The sequence below is a fragment of the Heterodontus francisci genome, chromosome 13, assembly GCF_036365525.1.
Source record: "Heterodontus francisci isolate sHetFra1 chromosome 13, sHetFra1.hap1, whole genome shotgun sequence".
Lineage (NCBI taxonomy): Eukaryota > Metazoa > Chordata > Chondrichthyes > Heterodontiformes > Heterodontidae > Heterodontus > Heterodontus francisci.
Window position 1 is genome coordinate 5,453,094 of NC_090383.1, and position 21,638 is coordinate 5,474,731.

The window sequence follows — 21,638 nt, forward strand, 5'->3', positions numbered from 1 at the left end:
ATAACTTCACAATTAGCGCTTCTCACTATGGGAACTTCAGACTTGTGGAGCATGATTTTTTTTTACATTAACTGTCACACTTGCTTATCCCTAACACAAATACTTCACAGCCACATACCTTCAACAAAAAAAATCAGGTTTTATGGAAAATTGTCTTAAGTACACGATGCCTCTGAATTTATAGCATTTTTAAAAACCCTATTCTCTCCTTCCCATCTTATTTCAATTCTTTACATCTATTTTGTTATACTGCTTCAGAATATTATGCAACTTGCATTTACATTAATGTAAAAGAAACGTCCCAAGGTGCTTTACAAGAGCGTTATCAAAAAAAGTTGAAAATGAGCCACAGGAGCCAATAATAGGACAGATGCAAGCAAGTTCTAAGGGGCATCTTAAAGGAGGAAAGGCGAGTAGAGACGCTTAGTGGGGGAATTCCGGAGCCTAGGGCCTAGGCAGCTGAAGGCTCGATGACCAAATGATGGAGCAATTAAAATCAGGGGATGTGCAAGAAGCCAAAATTCGAGGAACCTAGAGCTCTTGGAGGGTTGTAGATCTGCAGGTGGTTACGAAGATTGTTTGGGGAGGTGGGGGGGGGGGACATGGCCACAGAGGGATTTGAAAACTAGGATGAGAATTTTCAAATCGAGGCATTGCTGAACCAGTAGTCAATATGTCATTGGGCACTGCAGTGATGGGTGAACAGTACTTGGTGAAAATTAGGATATGGAAAGCAGAGTTTTGGATGAGCTGAAGTTTATGGAGGGGTGGAAGATTGAAAGCTGACCAGGAGAGCATTGGAATAGTCAAGTCTTGAACTAACAAAGGCATGGATGAGGGTTTCGGATGATGAGTTGAGGCGGGGCAGAGATGGGCAATGTTACGGAGCTGGAAATAGGCTGTCTTCGTGATGGAGTGGTTGTGGTCAGACCCTCATCTCAGGGTCAAATCCAACACCAAGGTTGCAAACAGTCTGGTTCAGCCTCAGTCAGTGGAACTAGAGTGTTTACAAGAGTGAGCCAACTGGAATGGGAAGCAGTGAGATGAGTCAAACCTGCAGCCAACTGAACTAAAATTTAAAAGGGTTTAACGGTGGCTGTAGCTGTTCATGTGTCAGTATCTAAAAGATCAGAATCCACAAACAGAAATTAGAATACTCACTGCTGCCCTGCAATTGCATTTTGGTCAGTGAATCAATACACTTTTTTTTTTAAGATGACAGTTATGCCTTTTAGGTTTGCTCGAAAAATTGCTCATTCTCTGAACTCAAACAAGGATTGACATCCTTCAGAGTTTAAGAAATAAGCCATTCTGGTTATGTTATGCCATTTGCACATGCGAAAAAGAATGTGGAATGGCCAATGGGTCCATTAATCCTCTCACCATTCAACACATCTTCCTGACCTCTGGTAGTGTTGTGCCCTGGAAAAGGCAAAGAAAAGGTGGCTGGTTTCAGGGAAATCCATTCCCACTTCTATAAAGGTAAATCAAGCAAAATCCAGTAAACTATATTTATCCATGACATTCCGCACTCAGAAATGTGTGCCTCAATACATACTGCAGAGTAGCCGTAGTTGCCAAATTTTCCCTAACCCATTCCAAAAAAGAAACAGCTTTCAGAAGAAATATTTATTAGATAGTTTTTACAACAGAGAACCAGGCCATTCAGCCCAACAGGCCTTTGCCATTGTTTATGCTCCACATAAGCTTACTCTATCCCATTTAGACTCTTACTTTCCTCTTACCAAAATCCACCACCTAGCACTTATTTATACAGACATAAATGCACTACTTGCACGCAGATTCTGCATGTTTCTTGATGTCATTTTATATTTTGTCACAATCATCCTCAATATTATCCCCAATTTGATTACTTCCTATTTGAGTCCAAATCGTTTAGGTAAAATAACAGTAATCCCTACAGTACTGATATGTAACCTAATTCGCCGTATACATATTTTATGTGCATCCTCTAGTTCTGCTATTGCGATCCAACTCCTAATATCTTGTCCAAATTCTTTCATAATTTAGAATTCTCAGCCTGCCCTTGTAACAGAGATCTGCGTTTATATACCATTGCTTTCCTCTGCACCCAACCTGCAGCTTCAATGCCCATGGTTAAACGTTGGGACCAAAACTGGACAATACACCATATGCAGGTGAACCTGAGCCATATCTATAATTAGCCTAGTTATCTTAGTTTTGCACTTTGATAGCCAAGCAATACTCCTCCACAGGATCCCATTTGCTTTTTTTGCGGTCTCAGCCTGATGTCCAAGTTCTGAGCAACCTCAGACAATAGGAGATTGTGTTGAAACGGAACTGCAGCAATAAGAGCAATTTCACACAAGAATAGTACCAAGCAACTTCTATTGAGAAAATCCTGCCTCTCCGTTCTATGTGGAGAATAAAATTACTTTAAACAATCAGACCATACCTAGCACAGCACACACTTGCTGGTGGAATGTTGCATTTTACTGTGGTTGCTAGTCAGTGACAGAAGTACAGGTTCATCAACATAGTAAACAGTGCAACACTGCTGCCTCTGGAGACTCCAAGACCCACTAAAGCAAACATTTCATTACAAATCAGGATGTCGTAAGAGTCACAATTGATATCAAAAGCACAGTATGCCCCATCTGTGCCACGGTAAACTGAACATCACCATATGTCATTCTTGACTACACAAATACAGTTGACTAGGCTAGGGACCCTTAGTTCCTGACTGATCTATCAAATATTCTCCTGTGGTATACAACATTTTTCTGGGCGTTGTCAGAAGTTAGTCTAAAAAAAATCATGGAAACATCAATACAGTTCTCCTATTGCCAAAATAGTATATGGCCTATTGCAGAGCTAGTTATTATTCAGTTAACTTCTATTAAAAGGTTACCATATAGCTCCAATCAATTGTTTGAATTAAAAAACAAGATAACAAGTGATTAAGGCTCCACAGCTGAGATTAGAATATGGCAATGATTTTCACATCAGAAAAAGCAGGAAATTAAATAAAAATGTTGAATACCTGGAGGCACATGGGCAATTGAGCCTAACTACAAGCCAAAAAGCGAAGCTGCATGTTCTCACCTCACCAGAGACATGTTTCTGGAAAGATATAGGGATCACTGAAGGAAATGAATGGGTACTTAAGCTTAGGAGAGACCAACTATAGACCTGTGATATTATTTATACAACTATATTTCTAACCCAACTGAATATAATGCAGTAATATGATCGGCTGAAACTTCAGCCTTTCAAGTGGTTGCATTTCCATGGAATCTTTGTTAACCTATAATTAGGTGACTCATATTTAGATTGCCTAATTAAGTCATTGAGAAAAGCTTATGTATATAGATACTTCAATAAAACCTATACTCAGTTGGCAATGTAAAAAAGGGTCATGAGGACCTCCGGTGGGAAGGGAAATGCAGAAAAGGAGAAACTAAAAATCAACGTTCAGTTCAACTCAAAGACAGATGAGAGAAAACCCAACTATAGGTGAAGAACGAACTGGCATTTATATAGCACCTTTCACATCCTCAGGGTATGCCAAAACACTTTATAGGCAAAGGATTATTTTTGCAGCAAAATCCCAACAAATGAATGAATGACTGGATAATCTGTTTCGATGGTGCAGGTCAAGGAAGGTATGGACACTAGGAGAACTTGTGGGATGTTTTCATTCATCCGAGATTCCCTCAGTGCTGCACTGCTGTCCTGGAGTGGGGCTTGAACAAACAGTATTTTGGTTTAGAGATGAATGTGCTACTTCTGAACCATGCTGATGTACCCTACGTTGACCTGCAAATTGCTGCAGCTCCAAAAAGGTAGCCCTGGTGTCATTGTCCTTTAGAAGAAATGGAAGACCTAGGACTAAAACCAAACCTCCAGTACAGTCTCAAACTACAAGATTTTAATTTTAGCAAATTCAATCTGATAGACCCAATTTCACAGTTTCCATACCAAATATCCAATTTCTTGAGCATTAGTCTTTCAAATGTATTTCTACGATGGCATGAGCAAACATTAAGCTACCACTCAAACATAGCAGTGAACCAGAATCTCAAGATTCTTATCAGAACGTAAACGTGCTTCTGAGTTTATAGTTTGATAAATGAAACATATCACACCTAGGAATCACATGGCTAAGAACAAGGGATAGAGATAAATGGAAAGGACATGAGGAGGGTTACATCAAACAGTGGATGAACACAGCCTAAATGATAATGAAGTGAAACATATTAGCATTCAACTTGAACGACACATTTATAAAGACAAACAGTTAAAACAGCCCCAAAACTACAGCTAAAATACAAATCACAATTTGACCAGCTTTGCTATTTTCACTGCACTCGCCATAGAAGGCCACATCACAGATAGTGGCCAAATCTACAGCGACTTAATACCACAAAATACTGTCTGTTGGACACATTATGGGCTAGATTTTGCGCTCACAACTGAATTCAAAGACAGGTATCCACAAAGATCTAGCCATCTCTGTGGCGTGGATTTCACCTTTCCCGATCGCAGTTTAAATCTGACGGCAAGTCAAGGGGATCGCCAAGCATCCATGCATCAGAAATGGCAACAGCAAGCAGGGCACGCAAGCACATTGAAGTACTTTCAGATAGCAAGCCAAGAAGTTAAAAGCACTGATTATCCTTCAATTTTAATTTTCAAATAGAAAAATAAATGATTGAATTAAGATAAGAGCTAAAATCATAAATAAAATTAGGAATTATAATGGAGAAATGTGACATTCCACAAATATAAAATTAGCCTTTCAGTGTGGATTTTTAGCAGTAATTGAGTTAGTACACTGTATAAAAACCCAGACACCTCATTCAACAATGTGTAACTTTTTCAAGAGTTTTTACAACAAGACTAACAGGATAAAAGTGGAAGTTCTCAGCAATTCATTGACTGCTTAGGAACTGCATTCTGTGGGGACCTCAACAACACACTTCTGGAGTGTGTGGAATCACTGACAGCAACTTCTGGATTGCCATGTTATCCTGCCATGTGCGGAGTCCCAAAGTTGCTGTCAGTTTCAGTGGAGTAATATCAGCGAACACTGATATTTTGCAATGGTAACGACATTAAAACTTCAAACCTTTTCACACACAACCTTCACAAAGGGAAACCAAAGTTCACAAAGCATGCAGATCTGTGTTACGTCACAATTTCCCACCAACTTCAAGTTTATGGAAAAGGAAATTGTACAATTTACATCACTACAGCAAATACCAAACTGTTTACACCATTTAAAAATAACGAAGTGGGATATCAAAATTTGGAGCAAGTGTTTCCATTTAAAGCAGAGAGAGTGATCTTATGTTCTTAATTACATTTTTCATATGATCTTCAAAGCACTACAATTTCATCCAGAAAAATGAAATGAGGCCAAAGTAATTCAAACTGGATTATAAAGTAAACAATGACTAATCCACTACTTTAATTTAAAAAAAGCATACAAATAGAAGTTGGAGATAGCACCTGGGAGATGAAAGCAAGGAGTAATAGCTGAAGAATATAATTCATTTTAAACAGTTTAAAAGGAGAATTTACTTGGTCACAAATATTTAAATTTTACCAGTATAACATTTAAACGAATCCCCTCTGATAAGGCCTGACCGTTCCATTTTTCAGCATTTGTCTGAAAAGTTTAATAATGTAAGGGTAGGACTCAATCAGGATTACTATTTTTCCACACTTTTAAAGGACTTATCTTATCGCTGGCCTCCTTGTCTCGAGAGACAATGGGTAAGCGCCTGGAGGTGATCAGTGGTGTGTGGAGCAGTGCCTGGAGTGGCTATAAAGGCCAATTCTAGAGTGACAGACTCTTCCACAGGTGCTGCAGAAAAATTTGTTTGTCGGGGCTGTTACACAGTTGGCTCTCTCCTTGCGCCTCTGTCTTTTTTCCTGCCAACTGCTAAGTCTCTTCGACTCGCCACACTTTAGCCCCACCTTTATGGCTGCCCTAGGTACAAAACATCAGCACTCTGTCCTCACTCAATCTCATTCCCCTTATCAACACTCCCCTCATGGTTCTACATTATGAGCCTCGTCTCAATTAAACCGCATCTCCTTCCCATCAACCCCTCTAAACCTACTAGTAGCTACGCACACCAGCAGCCATTGGGTAAAAAAATGGCAGCTTCACCCATACATACATTAATCACCAACTACCTCTCCTTGGCCCTCCACCTGCCACAAACTACTGACCTGATTAACCGTTTCTTTGGTTTTGCCTTTGATACTCAAGTCTCCTACTTTGACACAGTTCTTTCCCCCAGCTTCATAACCTTAAGTATGAAGGCCAAACTCAAGCACATTAAATGTTACTACTACAAGATGAACAATGCTGGAAGGCAGGCAATCCCAGGTTCATGCTTTCGGCAACACCCAACGCCACCCACATCTTGAACACAAACGAACAGGTTGTTTGCGAATGTTCTCAATTTACAGTTGGAAATCGGGAATTAAGATGGTGTATATATAGCTGATGTTGCAGAAGTGGAGTGATGATGCGATGGAGGGACTTGTAAATGAGGACAAGAATTTTGATTTTACTCTGTTGGGACACAGCCAATTAATTTGGTGATAAAAGATGAGTCTGGGGTGAAGAAAGATACACGTGGGAAATGTTGCAGAAGTAGATTGTTTTGGAAATGGCTCAGATATGGGCTTAGAGTGACAACACATCTTCAGCTTGAGCGAGCATCTACAGAGTGAGATTGCTTGGTGCCACAGGTCTAGAATTGTTGGATGGCTTACTGTTGTTCAATTGGAATAAATTTGTTTATTTTATTTTAGAGATACAGCACTGAAACAGGGCCTTCGGCCCACCGAGTCTGTGCCGACCATCAACCACCCATTTATACTAATCCTACATTAATCCCATGCTCCTACCACATCCCCTCAATTCCCCTACCACCTACCTACACCAAGGGCAATTTACAATGGCCAATTTACCCATCACCCTGCAAGTCTTTGGCTGTGGGAGGAAACCGGAGCACCCAGCGGAAACCCACGCAGTCACAGGGAGAACTTGCAAACTCCGCACAGGCAGTACCCAGAATCGAACCCGGGTCGCTGGAGCTGTGAGGCTGCGGTGCTAACCACTGCGCCGCTTATCGTTAACTTTCAGACAATCTAACAAAGTACGATGGTAAGGTAGTGCAAAATATAGCTGGGTGTCATCACACAACATGGAAACTGATTCCATGTGTAAAGCTAATGCCGCCATAGGCTAACATATAAATGAAGGGAAGAAGGGACCAAAGATGGAACCCTGAAGTAAGTTCACTTGGATGAACCCTTTATCCTCCTGTTAAACATTATGATTACAGAAGCCACAGTCTCCAACTACTATCTCCAACCACATCAGATTATTTGCAACTGTGGTGTCCATCTCCATCCTTCACTCGCCTCTGCCTTTACAGCAGCTCAGCCACCACTGAAACCAACCAAAACTGTAATGCCTGTATTATACCCTGCACCAAACAGTGCTCAATCACACCTATCTTTACTAACCTACATTGGCTTCTGGTCCTCAATGTCTCCAGTTTAAAATTCTCCTAGTGTTTAAATCCCTACATGGCCGTACCCTTTCCTGTCTCTGTAGTCTCTTCCAGGCCCCCACCCACTCCTAACCACCTCTCTTTCTGTTCGCTCTGATCTCTTGTGTAAATCTACTATTGGTGATCATGCCATCAGCTGCCCAGGCTGCACATTCAGGAATTCCCATCAAAAACCCCTCTGCCTCTACACCTTTCACTAATGTTCCCCCAAAATTTCAAAATTCACCTCTGACAAAGATTTTGATCAACCCCTCATGTTTCCATTTGGTCTTGGCATGCATTGTTTTTTTCCTGATTACGCCTCTGTGAAGCACCCAGCTGCATTTACAAATCCCTCCATAGCCTCATCACACTCCACTTCTGCAACATCAGCTGCATATACACATCATCCAATTCCCAATTTCCGACTGTGAGCTAATATAATGTTGGACACTAAAACCTGGATTTTAAACCACCCCTTTCAAGTGACCCCTTTCAGTATGCAGTTTTGTATTTTAAGACTCAATTAACATATCATCTGAAGGGTTTTAATTTGGATCAGATCCAAAATGGAAGAGTAAACAGTGTCTATTAACTCTTGATTGAATTTCAGCCAAATAATCTCACTCTGCAGGTACAAGCATTTCATCCAAGCTGAAACCAAAAAATAGTATACAATGTTGTCTAGTTATGCTCTAATCCCAAGTTCAATTAAGATTTAAAATTGCCCAATGCAAAGCTACCCAAACATGCTTGAGTTTTCAAACTCAATAGCTGAGCAGGAGCAGAAAAGAATTAATTTACAAACCCTTGTGCAAATGAGGAAGCATGACAAAACCAATACAAGTACAGCTTCCACGTGCTCTTTATTCAAATATAAAATATATCAAATATATACCTCCTCTCCTGGCCGGAAACCCTCCTCTCTCCCCCTCGGGATCTTTTTAAGTTTTTTTTTTACACAGCAAAATCTATGGAGACCGACTTAACCTAATCAATACTCATTATTTCCCACAATCCAACACCTAGCAGCTTGTAAATATTCCAATACTAAGTCCAGGCCAAATGGTATCCAGTTATTTTGCCTACATCTGGAGACTCAGGTGTATTACCTCCCTGCTCCCACACAACAAGCTGTCAGTTTTCATGCTCTGCAGAATTTTTGGAGTGTTTTTTGTCTTCACTTTCACACCACTTGACTTCTTTTACCCCTTCTGGGCCAATAAAACATTTGGTCAATGAAGGGCCAAACCACAATTTCACATCTGATCATCTTTAAATGATCTTTGCCAAGAGCCTGTTACAAACAGGTATCAAATATTTCAGTATAAGATTAAGTGTAACAATGAAATTAAAGGAGTGCACTTAGTATTGAAGTTAGTGTTTGTTAATTAGAAAGAAAACCCAAAGTAGGGATTTCAGAATTCTTACACTAAGCGAGGCCGGGAATGGCGAGAGTTGCATGTGCTGTAGATAAAGCGGAAGCGGTGGATGTATTGTGCTTAGATATCCAGAAGGCATTTGATAAAGTGCCACATCAAAGGTTATTGCAGAAAATAAAAGCTCATGGTGTAGGGGGTATTAGCATGGATAGAAGATTGGTTAGCTAACAGGAAACAGAGAGTAGGCATAAATGGGTCATTTTCTGGTTGGCAAGATGTAACGAGTGGCATGCCACAGGGACCTGTGCTGGGACCTCAACTTTTTACAATTTATATAAATGACTTCGATGAAGGGAAAGAAGGTACGGTTGCTAAATTTGCTGATGGCACAAAGATAGATAGGAAAGTAACTTGTGAAGAGGACATAAGGGGGCTACAAAGGGATATAGATAGATTAAGTGAGTGGGCAAAGACCTGGCAAATGGAGTATAATGTGGGAAAATGGGGAATTGTCCACTTTGACAGGAAGAATAAAAAAGTATACTGTTTAAATGGTGAGAGATTGCAGAGCTCCGAGACGGAGGGGTATCTGGGTGTCCTAGTGCATGAAGGTTAGTATGCAGATACAGCATGTAATTAGGAAAGCTAATAGAATGCTATTGTTTATCGCGAGGGGAATTGCATTCATATGCTTCAGCTATACAGGGCATTGGTGAGACCACATCTGGAGTACTGTGTACAATACTGGTCTCCTTATTTAAGGAAGGATGTAAATGCGTTGGAAGCAGTGCAGAGAAGGTTTACTAGACTAATACCTGGAATGGGCGGGCTGTCTTATGAGGAAAGGTTGGACAGGCCAGGCTTGTATCCGCTGGAATTTAGAAGAGTAAGAGGCGACTTGATTGAAACATATAAGATCCTGAGGAGTTTTGGCAGGATGGATGTGGAAAGGATGTTTCCCCTTGTGGGAGAATCTAGAACTAGGGGTCACTGTTTAAAAATAAGGAGTCGCCCATTTAAGACAGAGATGAGGAGAAATCTTTTCTCTGAGGGTCGTGAATCTTTGGAATTCTCTTATTCAAAAGGAAGTGGAAGCAGAATCTTTGAATATTTTTAAGGCAGAGGTAGATAGATTCTTGATAAGCAAGGGAGTGGAAGGTTATCGGGGTAGGTGGAAATGTGGATTAATCAGTTTACCCTGAACTTATTGACTGGCGGAGCAGGCTCTAAGGGCTGAGTGGCCTACACCCGCTCCTAATTCATGTTCGTATGAGCCTAGTAACCGAGGCTGGGAGCAGCAACATCTGGGGGCCAGAGCCCAGTAACTGCAATGCGCGTGCCAGGCTCCACCCACCAACCAATCAGAAATGTGGGCAGACAACAACTGAATTATTTTGATAAAGCAATGTTTCTGCCAGAGGCCATTGATCCCACTACCTTACCTTAAATGCATATCTTTAATGTTCTATCTCCACACTAGTAATCGGCTCGAGAATTCTGAGCTTCCTGCTAAAAAAAAAAACTGCCTAAATTCCCTATTTCCTTTCTTATAGATTGTGCGCTCCGGTCCTCAAAGTTTTCCCAGCTTTTTCCATATCTGGGTAAATCTTATCAAGTGCCCCTCATTTTTATGATACAATCCTCCAGATAAGACCACTTCCCCTCAGACTTGTGAATCAATGAGGCCAAACTCTTTTTGTGGGGGGTAGGGGTGGAGGGAAGGGAACAATCCCAGCCGATTCTCTAAGCTGTTATAACATCTAACAGTAACAGCTTTACAAGGTTGCTGCTTGCATCTCATGACCTTATGATTGGGCCCAACAGTTATAACAAGAACTGCTCATCAACATTGCAAAGATATTATCACAGCTAACTGAAGTGCTGCACTGGATAGATGCCAATGAAAAATAGCTTTAACTATAAAATAGCATTGCTACTGGGATTTCAGTAAATGGTACAGATGTAGGAGTAAAGTTTTCAAGTTATGTCCTCCTGAACTACATGAATGACCCAAAAGTACAATTATAGATTCTGTCCTTCTGAACTGGGTTTGTACCTGAAGATAATATTTTGATTTAGAACATTACACTAGAACGTTCTGAAAATTAAACATACTTTGAGAAAAGGAATATATTGAAACAAAGCAGGTCAGCAAGGAAAGCACAGAATGCTTTTACCGTGGACACTGCAGAGCAAGTTCTAATCTAATATATATTGACTGAAATATACTTTCACACCATATGTTAATTACACTCTTTTCATTAAGTTCCAATAATTTGGCATAGTGGAAAAAAGGAAGGCGCCAGAGAGCACAGTAATGTAGCACAGGATTCCCAGAGTGAGAAATGGACGAAAAATCAGGTCAGGTTGCAGCTGCAGTCAAACTGCTCAAGATTTGTAAGTGAAGATAGGAGATTTCAGAGATGACGAATATGACATCAGTTAAACAAGTTTGGTGCCATAACTGCATCAAAGAGAGCTTTCTTCAGCTACAAAACAGTAAAGGCTATCTATAAATCCACATATAAGGCTTGAATGGAAGGTTGTGGATGTAAAATAATACACAATTGTTCAATGAAATTTATAGATCACTCAGCTTAACTATACATCAAATGACCAGTGGAATAAATGAAACAAATATTATGGAGAGCCAAATAAGTTTTTAAGAATTAAAGAACATCTTGATAACCTACTAGGTGACTGATCTAGTAGGCCTGACACATAGATGGGAGGATATTTAAACTTTTCGAAGAACTTAACTAATCATTCTAAAAAAAACTTGCAGTTAGCAACAGAGCATACAAACACACTTCAAAAAGTTGCCAACTGAAAGAAATTAAGGACTCAGCTGTTACATACAAGAATCGCTTATAATGATTGCCTAAGCACTATCCCTTACTCTAGATACAATGAACAGCACAAACTGACAGTGTCACACAGACCCAAACCATTGCATTCCATTAAATCCAAACTGAGAAAGTGGCAATGCACATCAGCCATGCAAAGTACTGAATCACTACCTGAAAAGTATTTGCAAGTACTAAAAAACGTACCAACTCCTTCAGGATATGTGGCTTAACTAATTGACTGATTGTATGTCTTAATTCAACACTGATGACAAAGAAAGATCTTGAGGTCAAACCCTGATTTGTGCTGAGTTGGTGGATTGCAACAACAACTGGGGCAGCAACAGTCACTACAATGAGCCTCAGAAGCCCTGTCCTGGGAGTTGGGACAAGGAAAATCTATAAGCTGTGTCTTCATTGCCTGCATTAAGTTTAGCACCCCTATCATGACCACTTGAAAGTGCATGCAGATAGGGAAAGCACAGTTTTGTCGATGTTCCTTCCAGCCATCCTACTGTTCAATATCCATCTCACATTTGAAAATGATCACTTGGGCAAGGTAGCCCATTGGGTAACTGGCACCTGCAGAACTATTTCTCAGCCCATCAGCACCCATAGAGGCCTACAGGCAATATAATTGATTTTTGTTAAGTTTACTTAATATCACTCCATAAAAAACTAATCAAATATTACTGGACCAGATAGAAAATAGGAGCAGGAGTAGGCAATTTGGCCCTTCGAGATTGCTCCACCATTCATTATGATCATGGCTGATCATCCAACTCAGTAGCCTGTTCCGGCTTTCACCCCATATCCTTTGATCCCTTTAGACCCAAGAGCTATATCTAACTCCTTTTGGAAAACATTCAATGTTTTGGCCTCAACTGCTTTCTGTGGTAGCAAATTCCACAGGCTCACCACTCTCTGGGCAAAGAAATTTCTCCTCATCTCAGTCCTGAAAGGTTTATCCCGTATCCTTAGACTATGACCCCTGGTTCTGGACTCCCCCACCATCGGGAACATCTTTCCTGCATCTACCCTGTCAAATCCTGTTAGAATTTTATAGGTTTCTATGAGATTCCGTCCCCCTCCCCCCCACTCTTCTTAACTCCAGCGAAAATAATCCTAACCGACTCAATCTCTCCTCATATGTCAGTCCCACCATCCCAGGAATCAGTCCGGTAAACCTTCGCTGCACTCCCTCTGTAGCAGGAACATCCTTTCTCAGATAAGGAGACCAAAACTGCACACAATATTCCAGGTGTAGCCTCGCCAAGGCCCTGCAGCAAGCCATCCCTGCTTCTGTACTATAATCTTCTCTCTATGAAGGCCAACTGACCATTTGCCTTTTTTTTAAAATCGCCTGTTGCACCTGCATGCTTACCTTCAGCGACTGGCGTACGAGAACACCCAGGTCTTGCTGTATATTCCTCTCTCTCAGTTTATTGCCGTTCAGATAATAATCTGCCTTCATGTTTTTGCCACCAAAGTGGATTCTTCTTTGGCCTCCTTATCTCAAGAGACAATGGGTAAGCGCCTGGAGGTGGTCACTGGTGTGTGGAGCAGCACCTGGAGTGGCTATAAAGGCCAATTCTAGAGTGACAGGCTCTTCCACAGGTGCTGCAGAAAAATTTGTATGTCGGGGCTGTTACACAGTTGGCTTTCCCCTGCGCCTGTCTTTTTTCCTGCCAACTGCTAAGTCTCTTCGACCAAAGTGGATAAACTCACATTTATCCACATTATACTGCATCTGCCATGCATTAGTCCACTCACTCAACTTGTTCAAATCTCCCTGAAGCCTCTCTGCATCCTCCTCACAACTCACCCTCCCACCCAGTTTTGTATCATCTGCAAATTTGGAGATATTACATTTAGTTCCCTCATCTAAATCATTAAACAGATTATGCGGTCATGTACCTATCTTCTGCTTGTGGGACCTTGCCATGTGCAAGGTTTCCCTACTTTAACAGTGACCATACTACAAAAAGTATTATAAAAGCAAACTACTGCGGATGCTGGAAATCTGAAATAAAAACAAAGTGCTGGAAATACTCAGCAGGTCAGACAGCATCTGTGGAGAGAAAAGCAGAGTTAATGTTTCAGGTCTCTGTTCTGATGAAAGGTCACAGACCTGAAACGTTAACTCTGCTTCTCTCTCCATAAATGCTTTCTGACCTGAGTATTTCCAGCACTTTATGTTTTTATTACAAAAAGGATTTTATTGGCTGCAAAGCATTTTGGAGCATATTTATTTTTACTCCTTAAATAGAAATTGTATGGGGTTAGTGGGGGGAAAGAGAGGGGGAACATCTCAAAAATCATGAGGAAAATTCCATGTTCAGTTGATAACAGCCAGCATATACTTGTCAATGCTTTCGACAGCCATGTGGGTTTAAAATATTGAGCATTTCAAAAAAACTTATTTTGCAATCTTGCTCAAAATTTTTGTACAACTTCCTCTGCTGCAGTAAATCATCCCTTTCCTTACAGTCCTTTTCCAAATAAATTAGGTCTCAAATTTTTCCTGACTCCATTACTCCAGGTGTAACAAAACGAGTGTAGTGACAGTCTATTTTGGTATCCTGCGTAGCAGACTACTCAGGAGAGTCAATTTTTGTATGGCTGCCAATCTGGTTGTTTACATAGGTTTCCACAAATGTACAATCAAGCACTTAGAATCTGTTCAGAACAAAAAAACTAGAAAGGCCTGTCAAATAAACAATGGTCATACATTAAAATCTACTGAGATTTCTGTCTACATCGAAAAGCAAATCCAGAGTTCAATTTATCTTAATGCGATTCCACACTTTAACCTTCAAATCACAATTGCCAAATTCATGAGTTGCTTAGGCTTCTTTGCAAACCACAAGGCTGACTCAGCATAAATTTCTACCTATCCTTTCTTCATAATTAACATCTTGCAGCAACTGGACTCTAATGCAGAAAGCTAAAAACAAACTGCAAAGACTGGAAATCTGAAATATGAGCAGAAAGTGCTGGAAACTGAGAGTTAGAATCTAAGGAAAGAACAGATAAGTTAACAATTCAAGTTCTGGTAAAGGGTCTACACCCCAAATGTTAACTTGCGTGTTGAGTATTCCAGTATTGTCAAAATATGGTCACCTGCAGTGGCTACACCATAAAAGCTAATTCTTGCTTTATTTTCACTACTTTTACATCAGCATGGCTTTCCTCATATTTAACATAACTCCCAATTCTTAGCTAATATACATTTATAATAAAAACTCCTAACTTATAAGTAATGAGTACTTCATATTAGTTAAAGGGATATGAAGAAAATATTGCAACAGATGGATGGAAAGAAAAAGGAACAAGGACTTCAAAAATCACCAATCCGTCTAAACTTTTCAATAAGATATATTTCACCATGACCTGACTTTCTAATCCAAAGGTAATCATAATTTAAACATCAGTGTCCAATGTCAATTGTTTAAAAATATTAACTACTAGAAAGCTGGTCTAGTCATCACAGATAATAATGGCAAATGGGAAAGCAAGATTTGGGATAGTGTAAAACCAAATTAAAGCTACAGCATTCCTTTTCTTACCATTCACTGATAAATTTTTATATGCCCACATTTCACATACTCTCAGTTTAGATGTAAGCGTTGCCTGAAACAAAAGGTCATGGGTTCAAGCCCCATTACAGGGCTTGAGCACATAATCAAGGATGTCACTTCAGTATAGTATGAAGGGAATGCTGCTCTGCCAGAAGTGTCATCTTTTGGATGGAACATTAACCCAACGTTCCAGCTACCCCGGAAGAAGGGTCACTGACCCGAAACGTTAACTCTGCTTCTCTTTTCACAGATGCTGCCAGACCTGCTGAGTGGTTCCAGCATTTCTTGTTTTTATTCCAGCTACCCTCTCAGGTAGCCATAAAAAGATCCCATAGCACTATTCAAAAAAAGTCATGAGCATTCTCCCATTTCCCTGGCCAACATTTATCCCACACCATCATTAAAACAGATTATCTGGTCATGTATCTAACTGCTGCTTAAGGGACCTTGCTGTGCACAGGGTTTCCCTAAATTAAAAAGGTGACCACACAAAGTACTTCACTGGCTGCAAAGCATTGAGATATCTGTGGCCATAAAAAGCACAATATAAATGCATGTCCCAAGATGAATTTTCAGCTGCTCAGTTAACTAAATTAACCTAAAAGCTACAGTAGGAGGAATTGCAGAACTGCAAAATGGTTGCAGAGTTATCCTTTTTCCAGTAATGGATCTGTCAATTTTATAAATTCACCAGCAAGTGCTCTCCAGAGAGCTCTGCCAAAAACAACGTATACGTCACACACAAGACTATACTATTTTTCAGAAATTCTAGATCACACTGTCCGCAGACACCAAATTTGGAAATGAAAACAGCTCATGTTTGACTGATTAAATCATTAAGTTAATTTGCTTGTCATGTTAGTGCTGTACAGTGTGAAATGATCCGGTGAGTTTGCCTGATACAACTTACATTTATTAGCCTCTTTATAGAAAATTGTCCCAAGGACTTCAATGGCATAATCAGACAAAAGCAGAGGTAAAGAAAGCATTAGTAGTGCTAACAAAAAACTCAGTCAGAAGTGGATTTTAAGGAGGGATTTAAAAGTAGGAAAGGGAAATGGAGAGGTTTAGAGAGGGAATTCTAGAACATGGAGCCTAGACAGCCGAAGGCAGTGCCACCGATGGTGGGATGAAAGGAAGGAGGGCTGTGCAAGAGACCAGAGGAAGAGAGTTGGCTGGTGTGGGGTGGGCAGACTAATGACTGGAGGAAATTACACATAGGAAGGAGAAATGCCATGAGAAGATTTAAACTAAAGGATGAAAATTTTAAATTTGAGACTTTGGGAAAGCAGGAGCCAATGCAGGTCTGCAAGGACAAGTGATGGGAAAGCAGGTCTTGCTGAGGGATATGATACAGGCAGCAGAGTTTTAAATAAGCTGATGTCTAAAAAAGGTGGAGAATTGCAAACCAGCCAGATGAGCATTGGCAGAGTCCAGATTGGAACCAATAAAGGAGAGAGTTTCAACAGCAGATAGGCTGAGATAGACAGAGGTAGTGGTTAGAGGTGGAAATAGGTTGTCTTTGCAACGTTCAACAAGGAAACAGGGTTAGGAACGCAACCTGAGATCGAATAGGACACTCAAATTGCCAACAAGCTTGTTCAACCGAGACTGTAGCCAGGGAGGGGGATGGAATCAGTGGTAAGCGTAGAGTTCATGACAGTGGGAGGGCAGGTGGGAGATGACAATAGCTTTGGTCTTGATGCTTAACTGACAGAAATTTCAGCTCATCCACAACGAACAATCTAACAGCGCATTGGCACAGAGGGGTCAAGAGATAAAACTTGGTGTCATCAGCGTACATGTGGAATCTCCCCCCATGTCTCTGCCCAGGGGCTGCGTGTAGATAAGGAAGAGGAGAGATCAAGGATAGATCCTTGGGACACTCTTGTGGCAATGGCGTGGAAGCTGAAAGAGAATTTGTTGATGGAGACACTCTGGCTAATACTGGATAGGTAAGAGAAACCAATCAAGGGAAACCCACCGAACTGGACAACGGAGGAGAGATATTGGGGAAGGATGACACAGTAGGCCACGTCCATGGCTACAGATAGGTTGATGAGGACAAACAGGGAAAATGCACCATGGTTAGTTACAAAGAATACCAGCTTTAACTTTGGTTAGGGTAATTCCATTGATGCGGCAAGGCAGAAGCCTGACAGTGTCAAACAAGAGTGTTGTGGAAAAAATGCAACATGTCCAAGGGCTTTGTACATGTTCAAATACAAAAATCGAGAGATTTTACAGGCAGTCATAAATGACACAGACCAGCAAGGTTCCAGGTTCAATCCCCAATTGGTACCACTCAGCTACCTGATTTCAGTCAGAGTATCATTAGCCAGCAATAATTTAACCCAGCACTCCAGGGCTATCGAGAAATATTGACTACAGGTGAGTTCACATTATTGATCTGCTGTCTCCTGCAGAAAAGGGTGTATCTGTAATTCTCTTAAGAACAAGACCACCACCGATACAAAGATGAAGGCGGTCAATCAGCTTAGAATTGCTCTTTCACCAGAAAAAAAAACTTAGATCTCTTGCTCATCTCATTCAATGCACCCATTAAATCATCAGGTGCTCTGAGCAAGAACATGCCTTGCAAGGAGTGAATCACTCATCTCCTGGGATTCCCATAGTTGCAAGGAGTGAAAGTGGATCCAATTCTCCAAGCACCTGCTCAACTTATTGAAGCATTTCCCAAAGGAAACTCCCATTTGATTGTCCCACCAGCTATATTCTTTCCCATACAGAATCCAGTTTACATATAAATCCATTAAAGTTGTAACATATCTCAAATTTCTGAAACAGCTAATTAGATTTACAGCAAGTTATGCAGCTGCTTACTTCCGTCAAATAAACTCTGATTTCAAATTTACAGAATTACTCGATAGATTTTGCATTGAGAGAAGCAGCTATTATCTAAGAGTTTTGAACATTTCAAACCTATGTGACAAAACACTACACTTTCAAACAACCAGTAAAGACATCAGGTGCAAAATGGTTTATGGTCAGATCACAAAAAAAAGATAAGGAAAGATATTTAGGCCATTTTATCTCATCTTTTTAAAAAAAAAGACCCAACCCATCATAACAATCAATTATTTCTTAAATTATTCCATTATAAATCTGTTTTAGAACAATTCAACCTCTATTTTTAAAATCACGGAATACCGACTTGTCACAGAAATAGAACTTTTCTTCCTGTTCCTTATTCACACAGGAACTTCAAAACCAATGTGTCTGGGTAAAAAACTATAGGCCTACTTAAAAATAAATGGCATGCATATACAACAAAGCAAGTTACACCCCCCATATTTGAAGCTTTATTACAAAGACGATCAGTATTAAAATTTCTGAAAATGTTTTGTGAAAGTTCTGGCTAACAGCCTATACATAGAAAATAGGAGTAGGCCATTCAGCCCTTCCAGCCTGATCCGCGCCATTCATTGTCATAGCTGATCATCCAAATCAGTAACCTGTTCCTGCTTTTGCCCCATATCCTTTGATATCTAACTCCTTCTTGAAAACATACAATGTTTTGGCCTCAACTGCTTTCTGTGGTAGCAAATTCCACAGGCTCACCACTCTCTGGGTGAAGAAATTTCTCATCTCAGTCCTGAATGGTTTACCCCGTATCCTTAGACTATGACCCCTGGTCCTGGACTCCCCCACTATCGGGAACATCCTTCCTGCATCTACCCTGTCAAGTCCTGTTAGAATTTTATAGGTTAGTATTAGATCCCCCCCTCACTCTTCTTAACTCCAGCGAATATAATCCTAACCGACTCAATCTCTCCTCATACGTCAGTCCCGCCATCCCAGGAATCAGTCTGGTAAACATTCACTCCACTCCCTCTATAGCAAGAACATCCTCCCTCAGATAAGGAGACCAAAACTGCACACAATATTCCAGGTGTGGCCTCACCAAGGCCCTGTGTAATTGCAGCAAGACATCCCTGCTCCTGTACTTGAATTCTCTCACTATGAAGGCCAACATACCATTTGCCTTTTTCACTGCCTGTTGGACCTGCATGCTTACCTTCAGCGACTGGTGTACAAGAACACCCAGGTCTCGTTGCATATTCCCCTCTCTCAGTTTATAGCCGTTCAGATAATAATCTGCCTTCCTGTTTTTGCTACTAAAGTGGATAACCTGACATTTATCCACATTATACTGCATCTGCCATGCATTAGCCCACTCACTCAACTTGTCCAAATCACCCTGAAGCCTCTCTGCATCCTCCTCACAACTCACCCTCCCACCCAGTTTTGTGTTGTATGCAAATTTGGAGATATTACATTTAGTTCCCTCATCTAAATCATTAATATCTATTGTGAATAGCTGGGGTCCTAGCACCGATCCCTGCAGTACCCCAGTAATCACTGCCTGCCATTCAGAAAAAGACCCATTTATCCCTACTCTTTGTTTCCTGTCCACCAACCAATTTTCTATCCATGGCAATACACTACCCCCAATCCCATGCGCTTTAATTTTACATGCTAATCTCTTATGTGGGACTTTGTCAAAAGCCTTCTGAAAGTCCAAATCAACCACATCCACTGGCTCCCCCTCATCAATTCTACTAGTTACATCCTCGAAGAATTCTAGTAGATTTGTGAAACATGATTTCCCTTTTGTAAATCCATGCTGACTCTGTCCGATTCTACAACTGCTCTGCTATAAAACCTTTGATAATGGACTCTATAATTTTCCCCACTACCGACGTGAGGCTGACTGGTCTATAATTCCCTGCTTTCTCTATACCTCCCTTTTTAAATAGTGGGGTTACATTAGCTACCCTCCAATCTTGAATCATCAACTTGCCTAATCTTTCCATAGATGCTGACTGACCTGCAGAATATTTGCACCACTTTCTGTTTTAGATTTCCAGCATCTTATGCATTTTCACTTTATTATAAAACTAATGCAGATAAATCATCTAAGGTTCAAACTAGATAAAGTACCTCACTGAACGATAGGCTAAAGTCACAACTTCGTCTTCTTGCTAAATTCCTACAGTATATCGTTTATAGATTTGTTTTGAAGAGTAACCAACAGATTTCCACCTCTATTTTAAACTCAATTTCAACTCAATGCTGAAAGGTCTAAAAATGTTACATACCATCTCAAACTGGCATTTAAAAATATAAACACAACTTAAAAGGCTCAGCTCACGCGGAAGACCGAAAATAAAAGCTCTTTCTCCCTGGACAAGTCTGCTGAGACTCATCAGATGAAGTTTATTGATAAATCATAAAAAAAGACATATAAATCAGACTTTGCACCTAATCCTCCTGTTACGGCGGGGGAAGTTTCTCAATAGCTGCTGAGGTGATGGTTTTGGAGCCCCCCTCCAACGAAATAGCATTAAAAAAATGCGCTAAATTATGTGGAGTACTTTTATGTTTAAAAAAAGGGGGATAATAGCCCAACTCCACAACCTCTGTAAACTCTCAGCTTGTAAGCAAGTGAGAGGGGTGGGACACACACACTCAGAGCTGCAGCAAGGGGGATAAGGTTATTTAATATAGTGGTGCTAGGTCAGGGCGGGCCAGGCCTGGGCCAGCCCAGGACCAGACGGGCGCGGGCTGCGCCTGTACCAGGCCGGGCCCACACTGCGGCGGTGCCACCGTGATGGCCGCCCGCCTTCTGAAAACACCTGATTAACACGGCAAAAGGGGGAGGGAGTGGAAATTAATAAATGTCAGTAATACTATGAATAAATCCCCTCCCTCCAAAGAAAAACCGCTCACTCACCATCCCGGCCGCCGAAGATTAAGCTTCCAGAGATTTCGATCGACAGCACCGCTTCGTCCACTTTCTCCGCCTCCACTGGATGCTGCGGCTAAATTTTGTCTTATTTACTCGCACAACAGGCAGCCGAGTCTCAACTGGGGGAAAAACCAGCAAGCGCTCTAACCAGCCGCCGCTCCTCCGGCTCCGCCGTGTAAATCCGCAAAAGGGAGGACAGAAGTGGGTGCAAAGCGGCCGCACATCCGGGCCACCACGTCTCATTTGCATACCCAGCGTCCCGCCGTCAGTCAACCAGCCAATGAGCGCCCGTCTACCGGCAGCGCGCGACGCAATCACGTACGCACGCTCAGGGGCGGTTGACGGCTCGCGGGGCGGTTGGGCGACGGTTTGTTTTTTTTAAAAACAAAAATGAACGTTCTGTCTACTACAACAACAACACTTGCATTTCTCGTAGCGCCCATTTCAACACTTCAGAACGTCTCGAAGCTCTTTTAGGCCAGTGAAGTTACTGA

At 41.1% G+C, this 21,638-nt stretch overlaps 1 protein-coding gene across 1 annotated transcript in view; it reads right to left on the bottom strand.

Annotated features, from left to right (window-relative positions):
* Window positions 1-21,375, bottom strand: part of LOC137376196 (calcineurin subunit B type 1) — a 64,465-nt gene extending 43,090 nt beyond the window's left edge. The window contains exon 1 of the mRNA XM_068044289.1: window positions 21,130-21,375. Within this exon, the coding sequence (XP_067900390.1) occupies window positions 21,130-21,132 (3 nt within the window). The 5' untranslated portion in view covers window positions 21,133-21,375. The remainder of the gene's footprint in view (window positions 1-21,129) is intronic.
* Window positions 21,376-21,638: the final 263 nt, after the last annotated feature.